This window comes from Lemur catta, chromosome 10, assembly GCF_020740605.2.
Source record: "Lemur catta isolate mLemCat1 chromosome 10, mLemCat1.pri, whole genome shotgun sequence".
NCBI lineage: Eukaryota > Metazoa > Chordata > Mammalia > Primates > Lemuridae > Lemur > Lemur catta.
In genome coordinates this window covers 62,800,834-62,826,641 of record NC_059137.1, presented here as the reverse complement: position 1 = coordinate 62,826,641, position 25,808 = coordinate 62,800,834, and the positions used below count along the sequence as shown (strand labels likewise).

Below are 25,808 nucleotides of genomic sequence, written 5' to 3'. Positions count from 1 at the left end.
TGCTTCTACCACGTTCCTTATTTTCTACTCATGTTGCTGTTTCTGTTATTCATGGGAGTTCCATTTTCCTATTCACTTCAAGTTCTTCCTCACTGTTCTCTTGTCTTTGCTGCACTTTCTGTAGCCCTCCCATGTCTCTGTCCCCATAAACCTTTCAAGGGGTTCGTGTGAGTATGTGGCTGTTGATATAGCTTGGCTGATGTTCATTTCCTACTTTTCCTACTTTGTTAGGATTTTTATTACCTAGGGAGAGTTAGAAATTTAAGTGTCATCCTTGGGGGTAAGGAGGTTTCTTCTGCCACCACCTACTTAAAGCCACAAACAACATACATGTCTTACTCAGCCTGTATGAAGAGTCCAGGAAGGAATTATGGCTGATGGCAGGAAAAGGTTAAATTCTTCCAAAGCTGTAATTCTCAAATGTTTTTATGAAGAAAAGAGTCAGTTAGGAAAGTGGTTTTTAATTTACTCCTTATGGTGTGTGGTTTTGAGTTTTGACAATTGCATGGAGTTATGTTAACCACGCTCACAACCAAAAATACAGAAAAATTCCGTCACCCATGCCCCCCTCAAAGAAAAATTCCCTGGTGCTACCCCTGTTTAGTCAAATGCTCCTTCTACTCTTAGCCTCATGTAACCATTAATCTGTTATCCATCCCATAGCTTTACGTTTTCCATAATCTTATATGAGTGGAATCTGACAATGTATCCCTTTGCATCTCGTTCCTTTCATACAGCATAATGTGTTTTTAGAGTCATCCAAGTTGCTGCATGTATCAATAGTTGGTTCATTTTTATTTCTGAATAGTATTCTATTATATGGTACGCCACAGTTTGTTTATCCATTTAGCTGAGGAACATTTGGGTTGTTTTGGGTTTTGATGATTATGGATAGAGCTGCCAAAAATATTCGTGTACAGGTTTTTGTGTAAACATAGGTTTTCATTTCAGTTGAGTAAATACCTAGTGGGATGATTACTTGGTCATATGGTCAACACATACATAACTTTATAAGAAACTTACACATTGTTTTCTCAACTGTCTTAACTACTTTGTAGTCCTATCAGCAATATATGAGCATTCCAGTTCCTCGACATTCTCATCAGTGCCTGGTATTGTCAGTTTTCCAACATTTTTAGCCATTTCAATAGGTGTATAGTGGTATTTTGTAACTTCAATTTGCATTTCTCCAATGTCTGATGTTGTTGAGCATCTTTTCATGTTCTCAGGTGAAACAAAGCAGGCATATAAAGGCCACAATTGGATAAATGCAGCTCTACTACATAGGAAAGTTAGTTTTAATATTAGTCTAATGAAGCACCTAATGAGCAAGGGAATGCACCGTGCCCCACCACCACCACCAAGCTGCTGGCACAAAGTCCATTTCTTGTACTCGAGAAAGAATGCCAAATAGAAAAGGGATTATATAAAAACAACTTAAGCTAGATGAACATTGGTTTTTCGAGTTGGCTCCTATTTAAGGTTGTCGGTACTGACTCTTTTGTTAATTCATATCATCAAGAGCCATCAAAATGTTAATTATGCTTATCTCTGGGTAGTGGGATTATAGGTGCATTTTGTTTTCCCCTTTGTACTTAATTCATTTTCCAAACTTTATAAGTATAGATCAGAAAATAACTTTATAAGCAATCTTGAAAATTCTTTACCCTCATTTCCGAGATAAAATCCAGACTCTTTAGCTCAGTAAGTGGGATTCTTTTTGTAATCGTCATTGGCTGTGTATATATTGATGTCTAACTATGCTGAAATATGTATATTATGTCTGAGGTTAACTAGAGGTTGACCTACCTAAAATCAACCTTGATTCTTGTATAACTTGTATAAAACACCAAACAAGCTTTGTTTAGATAGGCAGTTTGTGTATTCATTATATAAAGGTTTGTAATGGTTAGTATAATTACCATTACTTGAGCCTTTCTCATGCCATAGATTCCAGAACCTGGGACTTTCATAAATTGAATTGTATTGTTTAAAAAAATCTCAGTTCACAAAGTGATAACATATCACACACAGTAGTCTAGGTTTGTTGTTCCAATAATACACTCTTTTGGAAGGGAAAGCATAAATGAAGAATAGTATTCGGGTAGAAACTATGAATAAAACTCAAATATTTCTAAGGGTTATATGAGAAGAGACTCTGTCTGGGCCAGTATAATCCTCTCCTTTGTGTACTTGTAGGGACCAATGAGGCCATTTACTAACATACGAATCCTTAGGAGATAATGGTCATGTACCTGAGGCTGGCACCTCAGCTTTACGTGTAATTTGAACAAAAACAGCTCCAGTGGCTCTCACAAGCCTAACATATTGGGGGAATCATTCCTGTTAGGAAGTCACAAATTTCATTTGCTGCTGCACTAGTATATTTTCAGGCGTTTTCACATTCCTGCTCTGAACAGGCGCTATCACAGTTTTTGGTGGGCAGGGGACAAACTCAGACCCAACAGAGTGGAAGTTGGCGTGATTATCATAGAAACCCCTCTCCCCTTATCACCACCGGCCAGCGTGTCTACTTCAGCCCGTCCCTTTTCCCCACCCACAGCTACCGATTGCCTGCTCCGTGCATTGCACTGCAATGGGCCGGGAGGGAGGTGCGGGGGCGACATCGGAAATGGGAGGCATGGTGTGAGAGGCCGGCAGACTTGGCCACAGAGATGAGGTCTACTCACACCGAATGACGGTGCAGCAGCAGTGAAAGGCACTGTCGTCATGGAAGTATCCTAGGGCAGGGGTCTCCAGTGCACACGCAGGGGTCTGTATGGGAGAGGGTGCCTGCTAGTAATCTATTATTGGGGTGCAGAAAGATGTTTGAACAACCCTATATATATTCTTTTTCTCTTAAAAATAGAAAAATAAGCCTTACTGGTATTTGATATACAGATGCTTTGTGGTAGGTATTTACATGTGAGCAAGTCAGTTGTGTGCTTGCAGTAGACTGTGTAGTTGTCCCAGAGGAAGGCTGAGAGAGGACCTCCCCTACCCGGAGCACCTGGCAGCCCGTTCATCCTCGCTGCCTGCTTCATTTACTTCCTGCCTACTGTGAGGCACTGTGGGTTTCCCTGTATCCAGACAAGGGGATTTAGTATGATCTGATTTTAACTAAACTAACACCCCTGGTCCCCAGAAGGGCTTAAAAGGATTCTACAGAGAAGCGTGGGTTGAAAACAAGATGAATAATATAAGCCTAGGTGAACAATGGGAAAAAGGCCATCCTGCCTCTTCACCCATTCCTACTGTGGGTTTTCATCAACTGCATCGTAGGGTAATTGGGCCGGAATTGACCAAAAATATTAGATGTCATCAAACTTGGCACCTTGAAATATGGATGTAAGTCAACTGCCTTTAACATTGACCCCTGCCCTAAAAGTAACTCATATCTTGACGTTAATATTAGTACATGCATATAGTAATATATAAATAAACATATAGACAGATATTGGGAGATGTGCTTTAGCACGTCTTTGTGATAGAGGAGCACCATCAAAAAAGCTTACTGACCAACTTCCTTGAGGGAAATGAAAGGGAAATTGGCTTTGGCTGATTGTAATTGAGGAAGGTCTTAAAAAGAGCCCTTGAGGATGAGTAGGATTTAGAAAGGAGCCCTAAGACTAAGGACATCCCAGGCTTGGGAAAAAGTACAAAAACAAACCAAATAGCTTGGAGTTGATTGGGAAGGTTCTAGAAACAAATATAAAATATAGTTGTGAAGTTTGTAACAGTGATTGTGATCATGTGTATCAAACCAGCTTCTATTATCCCCTAATTGTGTGAGGAAGGAGACTCCACCTTTTAATAAGAGTAGCTGTCAGATCCTGGAGGGGAGCTCGCCTCTCTGCTGTTTTTTTGAGGCTGCGTGGCATCCGTGTCTCCATGGCATCATCATGCATGTCTCCGGCTTTCTAGACTCCTTCACCTTCAGCTCTTAACAGTAGCTGACTAATGGAAAGGGGGTTGAGGGTTTTGTCCCTAATTCTGGATCTACCATCCTCTAATGCACTTAAAACAACCATCAACCATCTCTTCCACACTCAGAATGGTTTGAATGAGCCAGCAGGGAGGTTCAGGTTCAGGTGAACATCAGGTAGAGGTAGGAAGCCTGAAAGTCTCCTTGGCCATCCTTAGCATGGAGCTTAAAAGAGTGGACTCTATTTCAAATCCTAACTGCACCAATGAATAGCTGTGTCATTTTGGGCCAGTAGCTCAACCTCTCTGATGCTCGGATTCCTTGTCTATAAAATGAGGACACTAAATGTGACTGTCTCAATAGAGCTCTGGTAGGGGGTAAATGAGAGAAGGCACATGAAGCATTTTGCACAGGGCCTGGTGCACAGAAAGAGCTCAATGATATTAGTCTTTGATGTAGTTTGTATTATTATTACTATTAAAGGTCTGGAGTTAACATTTTTCTTCACCATGATCAAGTTTCTTTGTGAGTTAACAGTCCTTAAAAAAGTAGAAGGATAGTGGTAATCATTTCACAATGTTTGTATATATCAAAACATCACATTGTACACTTTTAATATATACAATTTTTATTTGTCAATTACACCTCAGTAAAGTTGGGAAAAAAATAAAATTTTTCACAAAAGAAAAGGGAGAAATACTTTAAACATATAACACAATCAGGTGCCTAAGATACAAAGCCTATATTAAGTGCATATTTATTTATTAAAGTTGGAGATTTTTTTTTTTTCTCCTTGGCCAAGAAGGTCATTAGAAACTACAGCATGTTTTTGCTGGGTTACTTGTTCTTCTTTAACTTCTCTACAGAAGAGCAAGCTTTTCTGTAATCTGATTTAATGCATTAAAATGAGTGGCAAAAGACTATTAATTGTGGTTCCGTCCGGCCTGACGGGTTCCTTCTAGAGCAACAATTGAATGAATATTCAACTTCTTTTCAACTGTGACCTCCTGTCCCTGGCCTTCGGAGCCAAAAAGAACCTGATCATTCTTAATCAGTTTATTAAACATTAGTCAGCTTGCTGATTTACTTTTAATCACATTCTGCATATTTCTAGGCATTAATCTCATGTTTATTATGAAAATTACACATTTGTATTCTTGGGATTATTTTTAATAAAGAAAAACAATAATGGGAAATAATCATGGCAGATTTTATGCATTAGGAGTATGGTAAAGCATTGCAGGTGTGTGATAAACCATGAGCACGTGAATTCCCTTTAAGAGCTTTAAATTGGATTTTCATGGTATTTCAACTTGCACAGGAGGCCTTGTCCTTCTTTGGATGTTCATTAAGTTGTGTCCAATTGGGACTAATTTCTCTTCTCCACCTGTTGTCCTCACTAGATTATATCCTGTCATTTCTCAAGAGCAGAGGTTAATGACAGTCACCTTAGGGCTGTTATAAATCTCATTTTAAGACTAGTATTGGGGATGGCCACATGTGACCATTTAAAAAATGTTTTACAAAGAAAATCATAGGATATTGGCCAATCACTGCTTTTCCTAAAATCATTCTGTTCCTATGAAAGGGTGTAGTTGGGAAGCAGGAGAAGTACTAAAAATACCCTATATGGAACATTTTTTAGTTTTAACAGCCATTCTCTCTCTTGAATATGAAACAAAGAAATTTCAGAAAACATGACTCTAGCTTCAATTATATATAACCATTTGAAGGAACCACCCTCCTAATCATACCTCCAATAATAATGACCCTTATCTCCTCTACCACCTGCATCCCACCTCTCCCCAACTCCAGAATCCAAGAAGGGGAAACAGGGATACCTTCATGCTTCCAGGAGTGACACCAGTAGCCGTGTCTCAGCCGTCTTCTTAGAACAGGCACCAGCTCCCCGCTGCTCTTGCCTATGTACTGTTCTCTTTTCCCCAGGTGGAATATGTGATCAAGTGTGACATGTCAGCTCTGCAGAAGATTCTGTATCGCCATATGCAAGCCAAGGGGATCCTCCTCACAGATGGTTCTGAGAAAGATAAGAAGGTACGCTGCGGAGGATGATGCAACTCGCGGTGTTGGGCTGTGTCTTCTCATGGCTTTGACATTGACTGTTCCCAGGAAGCATCCCTGCTGATGCTGATTTGTTAAAGTAAATCGCTAGGCTTCTTTTGCAGCTACTGTAGCTGCCAAAGAAAATCTCTGAAGCTCTTAACTGCATTGGGACAGGAAGAAAGAAGGAGTATGTTCATATTACCAAAATAGTTAGCTCTGCTCATGTCAATTCTGCAGAAAATATATTCTGCCTAAGCTTAGGGTGGCATTTTAGAAGGTTTTAAAATCCAGTTTCGCTCCCTGGGCGTCTGTTCTGCACTTCTTTCTTCCAGAATCCCGGGGAGTAGACAGTCCTGTCACAAAACCATCAGTTGGACATAATACCTTAAGGTTCACCTTCTTTGTAGGATGAGTTAATCACAAGAAAGATGTTCTGTCTGACCCAGAAACTTCTATATAATAACAGGAGCTTTGAACCACACGGTGTTACTGAGAAGACCTGTGGCATTTTGTCCTTTCTAAAAGAAGCCCAGTTTTTAAACATTGGAAATATCTGATAAATTAGTAATTTTTTCTGTTTTTCCCTTTCCTCTTGTTCTTAGGGAAAAGGAGGTGCTAAGACACTTATGAACACTATCATGCAGTTGAGAAAAATCTGCAATCACCCATATATGTTTCAGCACATCGAGGTAAGTCTTCACAATGTGTTTTGGTTCTGATTGTGCTAATCCTCCAAATGCCCTTAAAAAAAACCAAAAACAAAACCAAAAACAGGTTTAACCGGTGTCTGTGGAGGCTGAAACTGAGTGATCTGATAGCTCAACAAGCAGAATTAACAAACATAAATTTTCTGGTTGTGGATTCTCTCTCATTGGCACCAAGCACGTGAACATCTGGAATTTTATAACAGAGTTTCAAGTAGTGAGAAAATTTTGTAAGCAATGGCTTGCTATGTAGGTTTTGATAAGGACTGTGAATTACCTTGTTATGGTAGGAGCTCTGAAACTGAAGATAATGATAAATACATCAAGCTTCCTCAGAAGGATACTGTGAACAATATTAAAATAATGTATTTATAACTGTTAACAACAAAGATGTTTTTTAAATATTTTCTTTGTGAAAGACACTAACTGTAGTCTGTTACTTTGATTTATATTTTTCTTTTCTTGTTTCTATTGTGACAATGTAAATCCGTGCTTTTATCCTGATGCTTGGGTCTCTAGAAAGCTATTTTTAGGAAAGAGGACATTTTTTGCCCTGCTTACTACCTGTGAGTAAGTTTCCTAAATTGACAGTGTTTCACCCCAGTAGGAGCAATTGACTTGAGCAGGAATGAAAAGAAGCCACAATTGCAGTCTCCATTTTTCAGTGTTGCTGCTAAGACAAATGGTCCTGGTGGCGATTATTTGCCAGTGTCGTGCCTGCTTTCTACTGCAGAATGAACAGGAAACAGAACATCACTGCAGGCCTCCAGTGTCTGCACCAATTTATTTAAAAATATAAATAGAAACTCCTGGAAAATTAAGACCTAATCACAGTATAAAAATTGACTTGAAATATTCTTGACCTCAAATAGTCTTTTTTTTTTTTTCTTGCTTTTATTTGGCAATTGCACTTGTTGGGTCAGAGTATTTATTATACACGGTTTCCCTCTACTAGAGTCCTGGGGAATTAGAAAGACCCTGATTTTGCCTTTCAGGTCCCCAGGGAAGAGTATCCATAGACATAGGGGAGAGTATCTGTAGACCTAAGTAAAATGACAACAGTCATCTTAAAACAACACTTAAAAAAAGAAATCTCAGCAACAAATCAGTTATTTGATATATAGTGGAAGGAGAATCCAGTGGGCAATAACAGTTCAGATCTCAGGCTACTCTAACTGGGTTCGGGGTCAGTCACTCAGAATATCCAAGCTGTGGTTTGTTTGATTTATAATCCAGGGTAGTAACAGATTAGAAGACTCGCAGGAGGATCAGCTTTTAAACAATAACGTGAAGCATCTTATAAACTGATAGTGTGTTAAATAGATGTAAGGTATCAATGATTTAGTGGTGGGTGTTTGTTGGGTTGGGACAGGACGGGAAAAAAGATTTAATGATGAAAATGACCGGGGTGATGTCAGACTCGCCTGTCACTCACCATCCATTTTTCCTTTTACAGACTCCAGTCTGTAGAAGGCTTTGGGGACTTAGAAATTATGGATGTTAAGTGTCAATCTTATTTCATTTTGGTTATCATAAAAAAATTACCCTTGGACACCTGCTAGGCCACGTCGGGAGGAAGGGAGATGATGCCTTCTGTCTTCCAGCTGCTGTCTGGGGTGCAGGGAAGGGTGAGGGACACTGTAGAAGAAGCTGAATTTAAGGACCATGCCCTCCAATGCCTGTGTATTTACACTTTAAGCAGCAGTCAGTAGAAAGGCAGACATCGACGTGCAATTATTTTTAACATAAAAAGTCTTTCAGGAGTCTATTTGTGGAAAAAAGAAATCCACAGTTATTGGTGAATCTATTGACAATTATGGGTCAGAGATGGGGCGCACATTTGCCTTTGTTGTGTTTTGTTTGCCACACACCTTTGTTCATCCCAAATCATACCAAAAGCTCAGTCTCAGATTGGTCTCACTGCCTCCCTGGGGATCTTTAAACTGAAATGAAAACTGTATTTTTAAAATGATGCTGACGTCTAATCTTATCACCATCCATTGACACTGACCATCTCTGGATTTTACAACCCTGCTTGGAGACAGGGATGGAACCCAATGAGTACAGGCGTGGTTCTAGGGGTTGGAGTCCTGTTTTTGGCCTTTGTTTATCAGTGTTAATTTTGCTGCAGGGTAGCACCCTGAGAGGCTGGGGCCTGCCATAAATGATGAGCATATTTGAGAGTCACTGTCAAGCCCAAAGGGAAAGAGCCAGTCCCCTTGGGAGAGGAGCTGCAGGATGAGGGGAGGACGGAGAGCAGAAAAGGGAGACAGCAGGGGCTGACATGAAGGTGTGACTTGCTCTCTGTCCCCGGGATGGTCTCGGTTCCCATAAAGTGGGAATGGAGAAATCACGTGCAGAACAGTCATCTGTTTCTTCCTCTGAGTCAGCAAGGAGGGAATTATGTGAATAAATTCTGTATTCTAAAAGTAGAAGTGGGACACACCTGAGGGGTGGTATACATTTAGGGCCTTATTCGTAATAGAGAGAAACACAGTATGGAAGGGATGTTAGGATTTCACCAAACTAAGAGTTACAACATATTATATAATCATATTATTTTCATTGCTAAATGTTTCTGCCGTACATATATTTGTGTTTACATATTAATCCTGATTTGCTAGTATTGAGCTCTTCCTCGGGTCTAGACTCTGAACTCCTTGCAGGCAGCTACTCCTGGAGGGTGGATGCCCAGAAACAACTACAGGCTCAGCCATGGGCCAGTGGATGCTCAGACATTGTTTGATGAGTAAACTAACTGTATCATCTGAGTACGAGAGTCTAGAGACTTGAAGAAGCTCATAGGATACGTTTCTGTTGGAACAAAAGTCTGAACTCAAAGACACTGAGTTTCTGATTCATCCTGTAATGAGTATTTGCTTATTCATTAACTATTTTGTTTGTTTTAATTATACTGTAGAAATAGATAGGATGATGTCACTAAAAGAATAATCATTAAGTTAATAATTACATTTTTTAAAAAATCACTTTCTTCTCTCTCTATTAAAGGAATCTTTTGCTGAACACCTGGGCTATTCAAATGGAGTCATCAATGGGTAAATTTTAAAATGTTTTTTATTGCAAAAAATAACATTGTTGATCCTACCTGAACACCTTTTCTCTAGTGTTTCCGATCCTGCAGATACACACTTCCAGCCTTCTCAGCTCTCCTTGCTCCTCAGCAGAGGTGCAGAAGTTGTTAAGCAAAATGATATCAGCATTCTCTTTTACTTCACTGGCATAAATCACTACTTGCCTTGAGCAAGTGGCTATTCAAAGGACATAGATCTCATTTAATAGACTTAATGGTATCCTCGTGCTCTAAAAATGTTGTTGAAGCTCCAAAGGTTGTTACTTATAACCAAAAGTGTAGCTTGGGCTTGAAAAGAGTTTGTCTTATTAACTTTCACATTGATATCTAACATGAACGTGCATGATAGGAAATGTCTCATCTGCTATAAATGTGTCCGATTTTACTGTAAATTGTTAGAGTGTGACCATATAAAAAACATTTTTCATTAGCAATGGATATTGAAGAGAATCATGCCGTGCATTAGCCGAAAGTCTCTGTTTTGCTTATTTTGCACTGGGGAAATTTTATTATTAGGATATAGGTGTCATTCTTGGATCCCAAGGACAGACAGTGTCGCTGGGCTAAGAACCAGGAACTGAAACCCATCCAGAAACAATGCCACTAAGCTCTCCCTGCCTCTCCTTACCTCTCTTTCCTCTGGGTCCTGTGGTCATTCCTGCTCCCATCTGCTTGGCCAGGGTTGCGTGGTGAAAACGTGGCTACAGAGGGTATTTGGAGGATAGTTCTCAGAGTAGGGGATGGACATCAGGAAGACCTACTTTTGAAAAGAGATCTTTAAGAAATAACATATTCTGCGTCATAAAATCAACTACCCCATGATGCATTTCAGTGTTATAGACTGCATGTGTGCTGGCAAGTTTTCCAAACAATATCCACCCTAAAGTTTCAACAATATACCATAGCTCTGTTGATAAAAGAACTAAGTGGTGAATTAACTGCAGAGGAGAAAGGCCCTACCTCAGCCTTTCTCTGTATCATGGCATCCTCTCCCTCTCATGCTCCCATTATATTTTTGGATGCTACAACAAGCCAGGACTGTTGTCCCCTCTCAGTCCATTCTGACACAGGGTCCATGGTGATCCATGTAAAAAGGTTTGCGAGGTTTTGTCACTCCCCTGCTTTAAAGCCATCAACAGCTTTCCACTACGCTGAAAATAAACCATTCAGCATAGTTAATAGAGCCCTGCAGTACCTGTGCCCACGCCCACCCTCTGCCTCTCTGTGCTTGTGTCCCAGTATTCTTGCTTCGCTTGTGTTTAAGCCACACTCTCTGGTTTTGTTTTGTTTTGTTTTTTTCAATTTCTCAGACTCTCCAGGCTCCTTTCCTCCTCAGGGCCTTTGCACATGCTCTTTCCTCTCCCTGGAATCTCCTCCTCTCCACCTCACACCCCCCATTCTTCACTTGGACATCTTAACACTTATTATTTCAGGTTTTAGCTAAAATATTATCTTTCAGGGAGGTCTCCTCTGACACTGTAAACCAGTGGTGGGCAAACTCTTTCTGTAAAGGGCCAGATTGTAAATATTTTCAGCTTTGTGGGCCATAAAGTCTCCGCCACACCTGTTCAGCTCTGCCCCTGTAGCACAAAAGCAGCCAGACAAAACAGAGACGAGCGAGCGTGGCTGTGTTCCAGTAAAACTTTACTTATAGACACACGCCGCGGGCCAGGGCCAAAGTTTGCTCTGCTCTAATCTAAGGAGGGTATCACATGTGGCTTGAGTTCTCTCATTGCACCTTACTATTTTTCTTTATAGTACTTAGCACAATTTGTAATTACTGCAATTATCCATTTTGGAGGCAGAGACTGTATTTTGCTTATCATTATACACATCCCTAGCATTGTGCTTGGTACCTAGTACATTCAATAAATATTTAAATGTATCTTAAGTGCCCTAAATTAATAATTTTATATACTTAAGGAGGGACTTAAAGAAATATGACACGTGTGTGTGTGTGTGTGTGTGTGAGAGAGAGAGAGAGAGAGAGAGAGAGAGAGAGAGAGAGAGAGAGAGAGAGAGAAGTGATAGAGGGAGAATTGAGAGAGACCGTGAAAGTATTAGAAACATGAAACTGTTTCCTTTCCTTTCTAGAATGTGTCCTCATACCTAGCATACACAATGCACTCTTTATGGGTTTTGTCTGAATACATTATATTTTCTTTTTCTGCTAAATACTCTCATTGCTTTGGAGTTGATATTCATTCCACAGTTACGTATTGAATGTTTACTATGTATAAGACCCTATATGACAAGCAAAGCAGTACTGGCTCCTTCAAGAAGACAGCAGTAATACTGTCTTCTTGTTTTGCATTTTTGGGTTCAGGGCCGAGCTGTATCGGGCCTCAGGAAAGTTTGAGCTACTTGATCGTATTCTGCCAAAATTGAGAGCTACTAATCACCGCGTGCTGCTTTTCTGCCAGATGACGTCTCTCATGACCATCATGGAGGATTACTTTGCTTTTCGGAACTTCCTTTACCTGCGCCTTGACGGTAAGTGCAGAAGGTGCTAGGCTCAGAGGCCTGCAAATGAAGGGATGGTGGACACTTGGATCCAATCGCAGCCGAAAAGGCGGGTTAAAATTGAAGAACCGACTAGCAGGGTGGGGCACAGTTTTTCTAGATGGAAGTTTTTACATCCCCCAGCTTCAAATTAGCTGACATCATTTGCACAGCTGTATGTCCCACATACAGACCAACTCAAATGAAGTTAGAGTGATCTATGAGCACCACAGTTAAACTAAACTAACCGAAAATTTTAAAATTCTCCTCGATCTCAGGTCTGATTGTTACCTACGTGCCAGATAGAATATGTTGACCAGCCTTTAACTCTTTCTGTAAAGGAATACTTTAAGGGGATAAAGGCTGTGTCACTTTTCTTCACTAACAATTTAATGGTTCATTTAAGACTATTTAATTATCAATTATCATTAATTATCATTACCTTTCTCTTTTTCTAAATAGAAAATTATTTAGGACCTGCCTAAAACATTATATTGTCAAGAGATTTGACTTCATTGTTTCCCAGATTTTGCAAACTATATAAAATATTTGCCTGATTTTAAGAGTGAAATTTAAACACCATGTCCTAAAAATTAGTAAGAAAATATGAATGGAAAAAAATGTGATTTTAGGGGTACCCCCTAAATTTATGATTTGGGTACCAGCCATAATGTATTAGAGATTGAGGATATCAAAGTTTTTCTACTATGGCAGAGGATAATGCATTCAAAGGGTGGAAAGCAGGAAAAGGAGCTAATTTACAGGCAGGATGCTGTTTTAATCCCTGGGTACAACAGAGTAGAGTACTACTAATACCAGCTTTTACCTAATGCAGTATTATTATTATTGCTAAGTGGGAAATTTAAAGTTTATGTTCCATTACAAGACTTTGTTTTATTTTCAGTCCAACATGTTGGCTCTCTTATGCCCTTGATATAATTGGGTATATACCAAATTCCAGCTTGCCATACAGTCTCTTACTTGAGTTGTTAGGTGAATTCACTTTATGGTCTGCCTCCTAGGGTATTATTAGGTTTTAAATTAATTATACCCTCTGACAAATTTGATTATTTAAAATCATTCTACCTGTCCTTTCCAAAGTCACTGAAAGCCAATGGATGGCTAAGTAAATGTTCATTTTAAATTCATAGATACAGCCATATTATCCACAGTCTGTCTCTTTTGGCAAATCTCCTCTTTTGTCTCTTCTCCTTTGATTGGATCCCTCCCTCCCTGGGAGGGGAAAGTTCAGCAGCTTCTTTCAAAACATAAAGCCTGCTTTACCTGCTGCTCAGGTGAGGGGCATCTCGGCTTTATTTTTTTCCCCTGGATTTACAGCCCCCACAGGTGTCCTACATATAACCATTGTTTGCTACTTTGTGGCACTTCATTTTGAAGCTCAGCTCTCCGAGGACTGCCGCGTTGAAATGTTTGAATCTATAAAACTGGTAAGAAGTGATTTCCTTGAAACAAATCACTCTAATGTTTTCTTGCCAGCCTGAGAGATTCTCTTTAATAGTCTATTGGTTGCTCTCCTTATTGTTATTAATAATAATAGTCACAACAGCTATAATAATAGTCATAGCTAACATTTATGGAGCACCTATTCCATGTGGAATGCTAGGCAAGGCACTTCCTGTGCATTAACTTAATTTTCTCAACACATAAGGTACTGTCATCCCTGTTTACCAACGTGCTCTTATGATCCCCAGTTAACAGATGAGAAAACAAAGGTAAATAGTGAAACCAGCTTCTAACTTGGATCTCTCTGATTCCAAATTAGCTCAGTTTTAGCAGATCCAGCGAGATATACCCCATCTCTGGAAATACAGGCTGCTTTTCTAGCTACAGCATTTTATGAATGATTTTGAACTTAGTTAAAATTTTTTAAGTTGATTAATTGACCAGGCACTAGCAATAGAAGAGGAACGAACCACTCACCATGCCTACTCAGAGCTCTTACCGTTAGGTTGAAGGAGACAAGCAAGTTCCATAAAATGCTACAGATGGAATTGAGAAGAAAGCTATACAGATTTCTTTGCATAAGAAACAGCAGCCATTCATTTTAGGGGTGGACAGAATTGATGGACAAACAATCAATATACGTATCGATAAATTAGCACACACACTTCCAACTGCACCTCTCTCCCTCCACCCCCATCACTCAAGTGTTAAAATGACTTCACATTTTCATTGCTGAATTTGATGTCTCAGATTTTGACTTCAGGGAAAAAAAAAGTCACTTGATGAAAGTTAAGCATATTTTTTTCTGCAAAGATTATGGTTGCATGAATAGATTTAGCTAATATTCTGTTATAGTTTTTATCTTCACTGGAAATGATTTTTGAGTGAGAGCAAGTGATGAAGTTTTATCCCAGAAGACAAAATTTTCTAAAAGCAGCGGAAACTGAGTTAAAATTAGTAGTCATGAAAGACTGGCAGTGTGTTCCTTCTGGCAAATTCTGTAATTTTCAACACAGTTGCCCTTGGTATTAATTGTATTCCTATACTTGGTTATGTACTACATCAAAGTCTAAAAGTCCATGAGACTTGAGGCTAGTACTGAGCACATTAAATCCTCTGCCACCTGCAAGGAATATTTGCCTTTGGATAAAGTCTTACATGGTGGTTTGAATCTTCCTGAGCAATATTAAAAAGATAGCTGATGGTCAGCAAAGAGCTTGACTTGGGAATCTTTGACTAATGGAATTGGTAATTCAGCAAATCTGAACCTTCTAATAAGAAATTCCATAGCCTTGCATGAAAAGTGATTTCATCTTGTTTGTTTTTATAATTTGTCAGGTTCCCAGCTATTTATACAGTTTACATACACTCCAGATATATGGTCGGTCTGTTTGCTTGAAGTATCTGACATAGGACCTGAAAACTCTTTTGACCAAGTAATTTTGATATACCTTTTGGTTTTCAGTGCTTTATTTTATACTTAGGGTTATTTCTTCCCAGTAGGCATGTCCCCTAATTAGTTTATTTCTTAATACATGGGGTCATTAACTGATTATTTTTCAGTTAATCAACACTGTTGAACTTCTACCCTCAGAGTACGTAGATGGGCAGTTTTGTACCCTGCTATCAGAAAACAGATGCCATTATCTCTGGAAGCCCCCTCTTTTCCCATTTTAGAAATAGTTTTTGGTTTCTGTGGCTTTTCATTCAGTTTAAGGCAGGGGATAAATATGTGAACCATTAATCCATGTGACTAATTTTTAAAAAATTATTGCAGCTAGAGAGACGATATAGAGAGAAGGTTTGTTTCATGGCAAAACAGAACATGTCTCCATTAGCATCACGAACAAATAGTTCACATTGATCTCAGAAAGCTAATTCTGAAAATAAAAAGAAAAAAAGGAATTTCACATGTTTGAAATTTCACTCCACAAAGCACATTTAGTGCCCCTGCCCCAAAATCTAAATTCAGACAAAACATTGTGGCAGGATTTGACAGGTTGGCTAAACTCAAAGTCTAACTTAGTAAATTGAATCTAAAGAACGGTGCTTCATCAAGTGAGGAGAGCCCCTCAAACCCCTTGTTCCTGGTCCCGATTTGTTATATGCAGGGAATTGATTTTTCCCCCTCATCAGGAGGGTATTGTTATTTTTATTAAATGTGAAAAACAGATTCCTCCCATGTTTGAGAACCTGACCCTCATAGTAACTTGATTCCATTAGCTATAGTTACTTAAATGCTTTAATCCTCTGGAGTAAATTGCTCATATATTTTCATCCTTAAAAAACAGAACATGTAGAAATAATATTTGTATAGCAACCAGTCAGGGCTGTCATGTAACATGCATATACATTTCCCAACAGCCTAAAGCCTTTTTCAAAACTCAGCACCTATGCTTTTCTGCTGAAATATGTTCAGGTGGAATAGTGGTGGGTTTTTTTTTTCCCCCTCCCATAATGCATTTCATAAAATGGCCATAAAAATACATTACAGCTACATAGTGACTCAAGGGCTCCTTTGGAATGCGAGTGTGCCCCAGAAGCGAGCACCGAACTCTGCAGTTTGGTATCCTCTGCTAACTATTTTGGAGCCTCCTCAGACTCTGGGTGAACCACCCCAGGTGTATAACGTGCTGTTCTGTTTGATTGGTTTTAATTTAGCATCCTTTGAACTCAACAGAGCAGAATGTTAATGTGAGAAACAGATTAGGAGACTCCTTATATATATATATTTTTTGGATTATTGTGGCTTTAAGTCTTGCTAACAAGGATAAAAATATTCCATTCACACTTTATGGTTTTCCCAGCCAAGCCATACCCAGTAGCAATCCAAATGGAAAAGTAGTAGAAATCAGCTTTTCTTTTGTTTCCACTCTCTTGGCATAAATTAGTCCTCACTCTAATGCCTATTGGCAAACTTGCTTTAAGCCATTATAAGAATCATGTTAGGTATATGTGTGTGCTTTAAAAATTATTTGATATGTTAAAGTACAGAAATAAATCCATAACATGTTTTCATTAAGTTTTAGGTTAGAGTAAGAATTCTGTAAAATTTGTCAAGTTGCGAAGGTGCCCAGTCAGAAATGTTTAAACGGTTTCTCTCTCTTTTTAATTGCCAATGTTCAAAGTTCTTTCCAAAAGTACAAAACCCTGGGGATTATCTCACCGGTGCTGAGAGGAGTCTGGGTGTGTTTTTCAAGGCAGCCGGCCTTTTTGTCTAGTTCTGAGCCATTTTCAGACAGGAGTTAATTGGCAAATTTACTTTTCTGATCCCCTCAGGTACCACCAAGTCTGAAGATCGTGCCGCTTTGCTGAAGAAATTCAATGAACCTGGGTCCCAGTATTTCATTTTCTTGCTGAGCACAAGGGCTGGAGGCCTGGGCTTAAATCTTCAGGCGGCCGATACGGTGGTCATCTTCGACAGCGACTGGAATCCCCATCAGGTCTGCACACCCGACTTAGGTGCCCAGGCCTCCCTCTGCACAGGAGCTAAGAGATTATCAGTCTCATCATTCACATCTACTGGACAGAGCAGATTTCTAAATGAGTGGGCCATTTCTCCTTTGGAGTTGATTCTTAGGGCTCTTATCTCCCCCGGAGCATAGATAGGCTGTCCTACATATATGCCTTTAAAGAGGTCAGGTTTGGGGTAGAAAAACTCGGTTCATATTAGTTTTAATCGCGTCTCCTGGGATTGCCATTGAGCAAAGTACATTTGGGGAGGAATGATCAAAAATGTTCTAAAATAATAAGAACAACAGCAACTAGCACGTATGGGATCCTTACTCTGTGTCAGCCTCTCCAGGTGCGTCGTTTCGTTTAGTTTTCACAGCCACCCTGCGAGGTAGTTAATATTACTGTTTACATCTTTACCATCAAGGAAACTGAATCCTAGGCACTTCCCCAAGGCCAAACAATTCGTATGTGATCGTTAACCTTTTGTTTTGGGTGTTTTGTTTAAAATCATCATCAAAAATGATTCTGTCCAACATTTATTATTGTAAGTTCTTTTATTGTAAGTTTAGAGTTATCCTTTTGAAGGAATACTTTGATGGTTGGTTTAAAAAAGAATCCGAATAGGCCTCTTATGGCACTGGTTTCCTAAATTACTCTGGGAGGTAACGCACCTGCCTGTAGGATATTGGGTAGAATGATATTGGCCAGCATTTGATTCATATCAGAACAAATGTTGAACTCAACATAGTAAAAAGGAAAACTGCAGCTCTCACATAGGAATGTGCCTTCTGTATCAACTTGACCTAGGCTCCTCACTGAGCCATGGTTTCTTCAAAAGTACCACCAACTATCTCACTGGGTCGTTGTGAAGATTGAGTAGAAAAGGCTTATAGCAGTCATTTTTGGCAGGAAGTACCGTTCAGGGCTGCATTAGAATTCTAAGAGAGTGGCCAGGCGCGGTGGCTCACACCTGTAATACTAGCACTCTGGGAGGCCGAGGCAGGAGGATCGCTTGAGCTTAGAAATGTGAGAGCAGCCTGAGCAAGAGTGAGACATGTCTCTACTAAAAATAGAAAAACTTAATAGAAAAAATTAGCCAGGTGTGGTGGGACATGCCTATAGTCCGAGCTACTCGGGAAGCTGGGGCAGGAAGGTCACTTGAACCCCAGAGTTTGAGGTTGCTGTGAGCTAAGCTGATGTCATGACACTCTAGCCTGGGCAACAGAGCAAGACTCTGTCTCAAAAAAAAAAAAGCTAAGACAGCTTTTAAGAAATATACGTGCCCGCTTCCCATTCCCTACAGCCCCACCCCCAGTCCTTATTCAGTGGGTTGGGTGCTTCCTTCAAGAGCTCCCAGGAGATGCTGACACAGGTTCTCTCCTGATGTTGAGGAGCACTGATTTGAAGAATAAACCAGCGGTTCCAAACCTTTAGGTGACCACTAGCATTGGACCACTGCATATGCTCCCCAGTCATTCTCTGTAGGTGAATAAATTAAAGAAGAGTTCCTGTTGAAATGTTCTGACCTTGATAAAGGTTGGGAGCCACCAACACAGAGTGTATAAGTTCCAAGTCTTCAGAAAAGTGATTAAATTAATTGATTAAAGATGAGGTCTCGCTCTCTCGCTCAGGCTGGAGTGCAGTGGCACAATCGATCCATCATAGCTCCCTGTAACCTTGAACTCCTGGGCTCAAGTGATCCTCCCATCTCAGTGTCCCACGTAGCTGGGACTACAGGTGCACACTACCATGCCCGGCTAATTTTTAAATTTTTTGTAGAAATGGGGTCTCACTGTGTTGCCCAGGCTGGTCTCAAACTTCTGGTTTCAAGGGATGATCCTCCAGCCTTGGCCTTCCACAGTACTGGGATTGTAGGCGTGAGCCATTGTGCCCAACTCAGAAAATATTTATACTTTTTATAAATATATAAAACTGTTGCATCCTAAGGCTCAGGTAGAATTCATATTCATGTGAGAGATTTGCAGTTTTTTCTTTTTACCATTTTGAATTCAGGACTTTTTCCACAAATACTTATTGAGTGTTTGTTATAGAGCAGGCACTAAGCTAGGCTGGCTATGTAGGGGGGAGGAATATGTGATTCCTCTTCTCCCAGGGGTCTCAATGTGGTTGGGCATTTAGATTACTGTACTTGCTGGTGCCTAAGTCTTTACTGAAGACTGTCCTGTGGGTGACCGGAGAGTTTGTTAGATTTTATCTTCTAAGGTAAACATTTCTACTGAGTCTGAGATGTTTACCTTCACTGGCACATGTAAATTCTAAGAGGCAAAGGAGATCACTGCTTCAGGAAATGCTAATCTACCATGGAAAAGGATGCCGGGACATCTTCCCCACCACCCCTGTCTTTTCTCTTTTCCTCCCTAGCTCCCTCTCTAGCTCTGTTAAAAACATGGGTACAATTTTTGTGACCAGTAACTAAGAGGGGAACTCCAGAATCAAAGTAAATTGCAAGAACACAGAACAGTTCCCTCTTAACTACATGTAAACTTTGGCAATAAAACCCAGGACCCCAAATTTCCACTGGTCTACTTTACCATGACTTCCTCAAACTGGCCCACCTGCATCTGCAAGTATGTCTCTCTGCCACAGGTGGCTTCACTTCCACCAGGTCCGATACACTGGGCTGACCAGATTTTCCGTCTGTCACTTAAACAGGACCATTAGTTTGGGCCATCTTTTTTTCATTTTTAGAAATTGGTGACCTTAGAGTGATAAAGATGAATACTGAGTTTTCATTTAAAAGGTACAGGAACTAACTTTTATTAAACAACTATACCAGGTATTATTAGGCACTTTGCATACATTAGTTTAGGTAATTCTCAAGATATCTTACACATAAGGAAACCAGTCAGTGTTAGCTTGCGTATGAGTGCACAGCCAGGATCATTCAAACCCTTGTCTGTCATTGGGTTTGAATCCTGGCTTTGAGCTCTTTCCACCCTGCACCCCTGCATATTTACTGCATAGCCCCCAAATGAAAGCTGTGGATCTCTGTTTGCTGTGTTAATTTCAGCATGCACTGAAGAACTGTGGTTATTCTTTATCATGTTGAGTAGAATTAAGGCAGATGAATAGAACAGGAGGTTTATTTGACATAGTTTGGCAGATTGTAGAGGCCTTAACTTGACTAACTATAGGCCCTGCCTAAAAGCAAAGATAGAACTCGTGATTGTGGAGTTAGCAGTCAGATTCCTCAGGGTTACCAAGACTCTCATTTCCAAACTGTGGATTAGAAACATGGGTTGTTAACTTGTATTTTTAACCCGGGGCGCTGCAGCTGCTATTGCAGAATGCCCAGCCACAATCACCTCGCAGGCCCTCTTCTCAGGCCAGCGTCTTGGCTTCAGGTATTATCACACCTGAGTCAGGCTGAGGAAGTTTCAGACCACTAATTACGACTTTTGAAATAATAATCCATTCAGTAATTATACCTATTTTTTGGTCATAATATTCTTTTCCCCCTCATTTTGGCTTAGAGACTCACAGGCTCACCTTCCATAAACTTCTCCAGCCTAGAAATACTAATGCCTTTTGCTGCTTTCCACATAGATGGATGATCTTAAACACGTAAGCACATACCACTGTCACCATGGCCCAACAAAACCAACTGCAGTAGGTTCCCAAGGTTTCGAGAACTTGTTATCCTGTTTGTATATCGTCCACGTGCTCTGCTTCCTCACCTATTGTATTGTGCTGCCACTTACGTTTTAGCATGTTTGTGGCTTTATCAATATCTTCTAGGACAGGGGTCAGCACACTACGAGTCACAGGCCAAGACTGGCCTGCCACCTGTTTTGGTATAACCTGACGGTGAAGAGTGGTTTTCGCCTTTTTAGGTATAAATATAAAATAGGAAGAAAAATTATTAGCCTTTGGCAAGAACAGTTGCTCAGTTTTGGCTCCTGGGCCAGCCTAGACTATTGACTGTTGGGCCCATGACAGAGACAGTTTGCTGCCCCTGTTGCAGGAGGTGATGGAAAGGTTGATGGTGCAGAGCTAGAGTCACCTTGACTGCGGCTTAGCAGTTCCGGTGAAGCGGGGTTGAGAGAGACGATCAAACTAAGGGCTCGAAAAGGAAGTTTGGAGTTCCCCCACCTTTTGCATTTTAATGATCCACCTCACATTCTCCTCTTTAGAAAATAATCTAATTTGGATGGGCCCCAGCTGTGCTCATGGCTCAGCACTGTGACGTTTTATATTCACTTACTCAGATATCTTCTGAGGACAAACTTTTGCCTAATTAGTTACTTAATTTTAAAGGTCCCTGCAGCAAAAACAAATCTGGGCAGACTTTTGCCTGCTGCCTCCTCCTCCTACACAGATGACCAGAAAACTTCTCTGGGCAAGAGGATGGGTTTTACAGCTGCTGAGCACCAGCTCTGCGCAAACTGTGGTGCTAGGGATGTGGGATCCAGGGAGCAGACCTTTGCCCTGAAAATCTATACAGCGTATTGGGGGCACGTGCAAACCACTAATTAGCACTGGCCCAGATACTATCACCTGGACCACCACAGTGAATATAAGTGGCACACCAAGAAGCTTTTATTGGATACCTGTAAAATTAGGTAACTGCTTCATAGGTTTATGAAGGTTTTTATTTAAAGATTTCATTAAAGCCTTTTTTTCTTATTATAAGAGTAAAACATCTACAGTAGAAAAAAGCAAAAGGAAGAAAATTAACACCTGTAATCTTATTACCTGGATATATAAACATTGTGGGATGTTGGCGTTTGTCCTTCCTGCCTTTTAGACAATCTCATTTTTAACGACCTGTCAGTGAAGAATGGTTTTCACATTTTTAGGTATAAATATAAAATAAGGGGAAAAATTATTAGCCTTTGACAAGAACAGTTGCTCAGTTTTTGCTCCTGGGACAGACAGCCTAGAATATTGACTACTGGGCCCATTACAGAGACAGTTCACTGCTCATTTTTAACATGTTGTTTTCACTTACTATGGCTTTATGTTATTAAATCTTCTACATTATAACTGTTATGATATTATGTTGGTACAGACATACAGTGGAATACTATAATTTCTTTAACCAATCTAAAAGCCTCTGAAAGTTATCCAAATGAGTGTTTTGTTGAATGTTCATTTCCTTTATTGAAAAAACCATTGTAAATATTAATAATAAGTAACACTGTGAAAGTACATCTTTATTTCTAAATCTTTATGCATATCCATGATTATTTCTTTAGGATAAATTTTCAGAAGCGAAATTTCTGAGTCAGAGACATACCCAATTTTAACACTTTTTAGTGACAAATTTCTATCCTGAAAAGTTTACCAGTTTACCAGTTTACTATCCCACTGTCAATCCTTTTGATTTTTCAAACTAAAAACTGAGTCTTTGATAGGGTTAGGACCCAGGAAATTGGCTAGCTATGGAATCACCATATATATTATGTATGTACAATTCAATGATGTTTTAAAAATCATCTTTAACACATCATACCAAAGGGAAGGTGTTTCTTGCAACTTAAGGTTAGTTGTAGGTAATAGTCTAAGTCATAATTCTGATCTCAGTGTTGTCTTTTTTGTTTAGTTAGGGTCTAATTCTGATAGCAAACCTAAGAAGAGAAAACATTTTGAGATCTTGATTTCAAAACCTGAGATGTATATAGGTTGGCTTGGTTAATTGAAACTCAGGTTTCCTCAACTAAAAACGTCCTTGAATTTCTCCAAAGAAGGTAGCTTGCATATTTTTAAAACGTAAGCAGAATCTTACCTTGGTGAAGGCAGAATGCATACCCCTCCCGTGTTTCTCTCTTGGGTAGGGACTGGTTTGGGAGGCCAAGGCAGGCATCTCAGTCCTCAAAGCGTGTCGTTCCCCCAAACAGGATCTGCAGGCCCAAGACCGAGCTCACCGCATCGGGCAGCAGAACGAGGTCCGGGTGCTGAGGCTGTGCACCGTGAACAGTGTAGAGGAAAAGATCCTCGCGGCGGCAAAATACAAGCTGAACGTGGATCAGAAAGTGATCCAGGCCGGGATGTTTGACCAGAAGTCTTCAAGCCACGAGCGGAGGGCGTTCCTGCAGGCCATATTGGAGCACGAAGAGGAAAATGAGGTATTAACGGAAAGCCCCCGAGTTTATGAAATCAAACAGTGACCTTTTGTCTCTGAGGGAGTAAGAATAACCCCTTTGTTCTTTAAAGAACTTTCTGGGCTGGCGTTAATTAAAATGAATAAATTAGCAGCTGTTTTAGATCCCAAGCACAGAAAGCCTCTGAAATTTATCCAAAGGAGTGTCTTAAAAGTCATTGCTAGGGGGACCTCAAGGCTTGGCCTGCGGGTGCTCCTGTTCCCGGGGAGGGACAACCAGCTGCGTTATTGTGCTGTCAATGCTGCCTTCTGTGGGGCGGTCGCGGAACTGCAGGGAGGACGCTTGCAGGGACAGTTCAGCTGGATGAGAGGAGACAGAGCTGGAAGGGGCCCTCTTTGCCTTTTCTTCCTCGCCTCCTCTGTCTCTCTGCTGCCTTGTGATCAGGGATCACAGCACTTCAACACCTCCGTAGGACAAGCCCTCACAGCTGTCTTTAGCTCATTCAGCTGTACGTGCACTTGGAAAGCTTGATCTAAACCCCTACTACAAATTGCTCTTTAAGAGCTGACCAGAGGCTGCGAAAAATACTGGTTCAACAGTCTTTATTCACCCAGACTGTGGAAGGAATGCATTGATTATGTTTATTTTAGGGGAACGTTGGGTTGTCGTTTGTATTTTTTTTTAGATCGCCAATTTTAGTGATTTTATACTAAATATTCATTCCAAAATGGATTTGAAATACACATTTATGTAATCTAACAAACTACAAAATACCAGTACCAGCCAGTTCTTATCATAAAACTGGCTGGGGATGAACGTATATTTTTTGTATACCCATACTTATAAATTGAAGCGTAAGTTTACCTTACATATTCATATAGAATACTATTTTTATTGCATATATTAGATTTTTATTTTTGCCTTAAATAGGATATGTGTTTTTGAAGTCGTCTATAAATTATGAACCAGATTGCTTTTAAGGTCTTATATACAGATGCTCCTCAACTTATGATGGGGTTACATCCCGATAAACCCATTGTTAAGTCAAAAATATCAGGACATAGCCCCATCTTAAGTCAAGGAGTGTACTGAATGCATACCCCTTTCACACCATCTGAAAGTCGAAAAATCATAAGTCCAACCATCGTTAAGTCGAGGATCGTCTGTACTTTTTTTTCTTGAAACAAATCTAAATGTGAAGTAGAGCTTGATATTTAAAGGAATCCTGAAATGAACCCTTTTGCAAACTGAAGAGCACTTTTGTATTATGCTTCCTAATTTGACAGTCTTACATATTTGATTAGTCATCCATTGAGTTTCATGAAATTGATGAAAACTGCATATGCACACTCACACATCTACACACATTTAAAAAATTTTTATCTCAAATAATTCACCATTTCTGATTCTTGAAATTGAATATCCGGTACAGATATAGACTTAAATTGTAAGGTGATTTTTTTTGTTGTTGTTTACACACTTGGACATTTCAAAAAAAAAAACCCAATATGGTGAATGATATTTACTGTCACAAAGCAGATGTGGACAGAGCTGATATTTAGCCTGTAGTCTCCTCAGCATTTTTGCTTATCTGTTTTATGCAGACCACGTGACATTAGAACTTGACCTGGTTAAGAAGGGGTGCAAGGTGGCCTGCCCTCCTAAGCTGCAGGGATATCTCTCCAAAGCCAGAGGGCCTCCAGGTGGGGCCTAGAGTGGTGTGAACCAAAATGAAATTTTAAGGCTCACCGCCCCCCCAGCTGACCCCCTCATGGCCAAAGGAATATCCTAAAACTAAATTGTCTGCTAGGAGGAAGGAGGTCAGACATGCCTTATCATGCCGCCCTCCCTTCTGGGGAACATCCTTTGTAACCCATTGGCAGGCCTAAGGCTATGCAAGACAAACCTACAGGTCCTCAATTTACACAACAAATCTATGTCGGTGGCTTATCTCTGATAAACAGCTCCTATGTTAAAACATTCCAAGCCTTTCAACAAAGCTTCATTCATGTCTTTAACCAATTACAAGCCAAAGAATCTTTAAACCCACCTATAATCTGTAAGTCCCCCACCCCCCTTTGAGATGGCTCACCTTTTCGGGCCAAACCAATGTATGCCTCCCATGTATTGATTTATGACTTTACCCGTAAGCCCTGTCTCCCTGAAATGTATAAAACCAAACTGTAACCCAGCCACAGCCAGTCCACTTGCTCAAGGCCTCTTGGGTGTGGCTCTGGGTCATGGTCCTCAAATTTGGCTCAGAATAAATCTCTTTAAAATTATTTTACAGAGTTTGGTTTTTTTTTCCGTTGACAATGGAATCCCCTGCCAAATGCTACTAGCTGTGAGCAGCCTTGCTGAGGCTCCACACCCCTCCTGGGCCACCAATGTGTCACACAAACATTGTCATTTTCTAGGTGGCCTGTTTGGGGGGGACACTGAGAGATTGCAGTCAAGGGCTCCAGTCCTGAATATCCAAGGCAGCATAGGCCATCGTCACTGTGTTTGACGTGCCTCCAAGTGCTAGGGCACAAAGA

General features: G+C 40.2%; 1 protein-coding gene across 3 annotated transcripts in view; it reads left to right on the top strand.

Moving 5' to 3' along the window:
• Positions 1-25,808, top strand: part of SMARCA2 (SWI/SNF related, matrix associated, actin dependent regulator of chromatin, subfamily a, member 2) — a 163,091-nt gene that overhangs the window by 72,187 nt on the left and 65,096 nt on the right. For all 3 annotated transcript variants that reach the window (XM_045563426.1, XM_045563428.1, XM_045563427.1), the window contains exons 20-25: positions 5,873-5,980; positions 6,592-6,678; positions 9,703-9,749; positions 12,111-12,277; positions 17,030-17,193; positions 23,068-23,295. In XM_045563426.1, the coding sequence (XP_045419382.1) occupies positions 5,873-5,980; positions 6,592-6,678; positions 9,703-9,749; positions 12,111-12,277; positions 17,030-17,193; positions 23,068-23,295 (801 nt within the window). The remainder of the gene's footprint in view (positions 1-5,872; positions 5,981-6,591; positions 6,679-9,702; positions 9,750-12,110; positions 12,278-17,029; positions 17,194-23,067; positions 23,296-25,808) is intronic.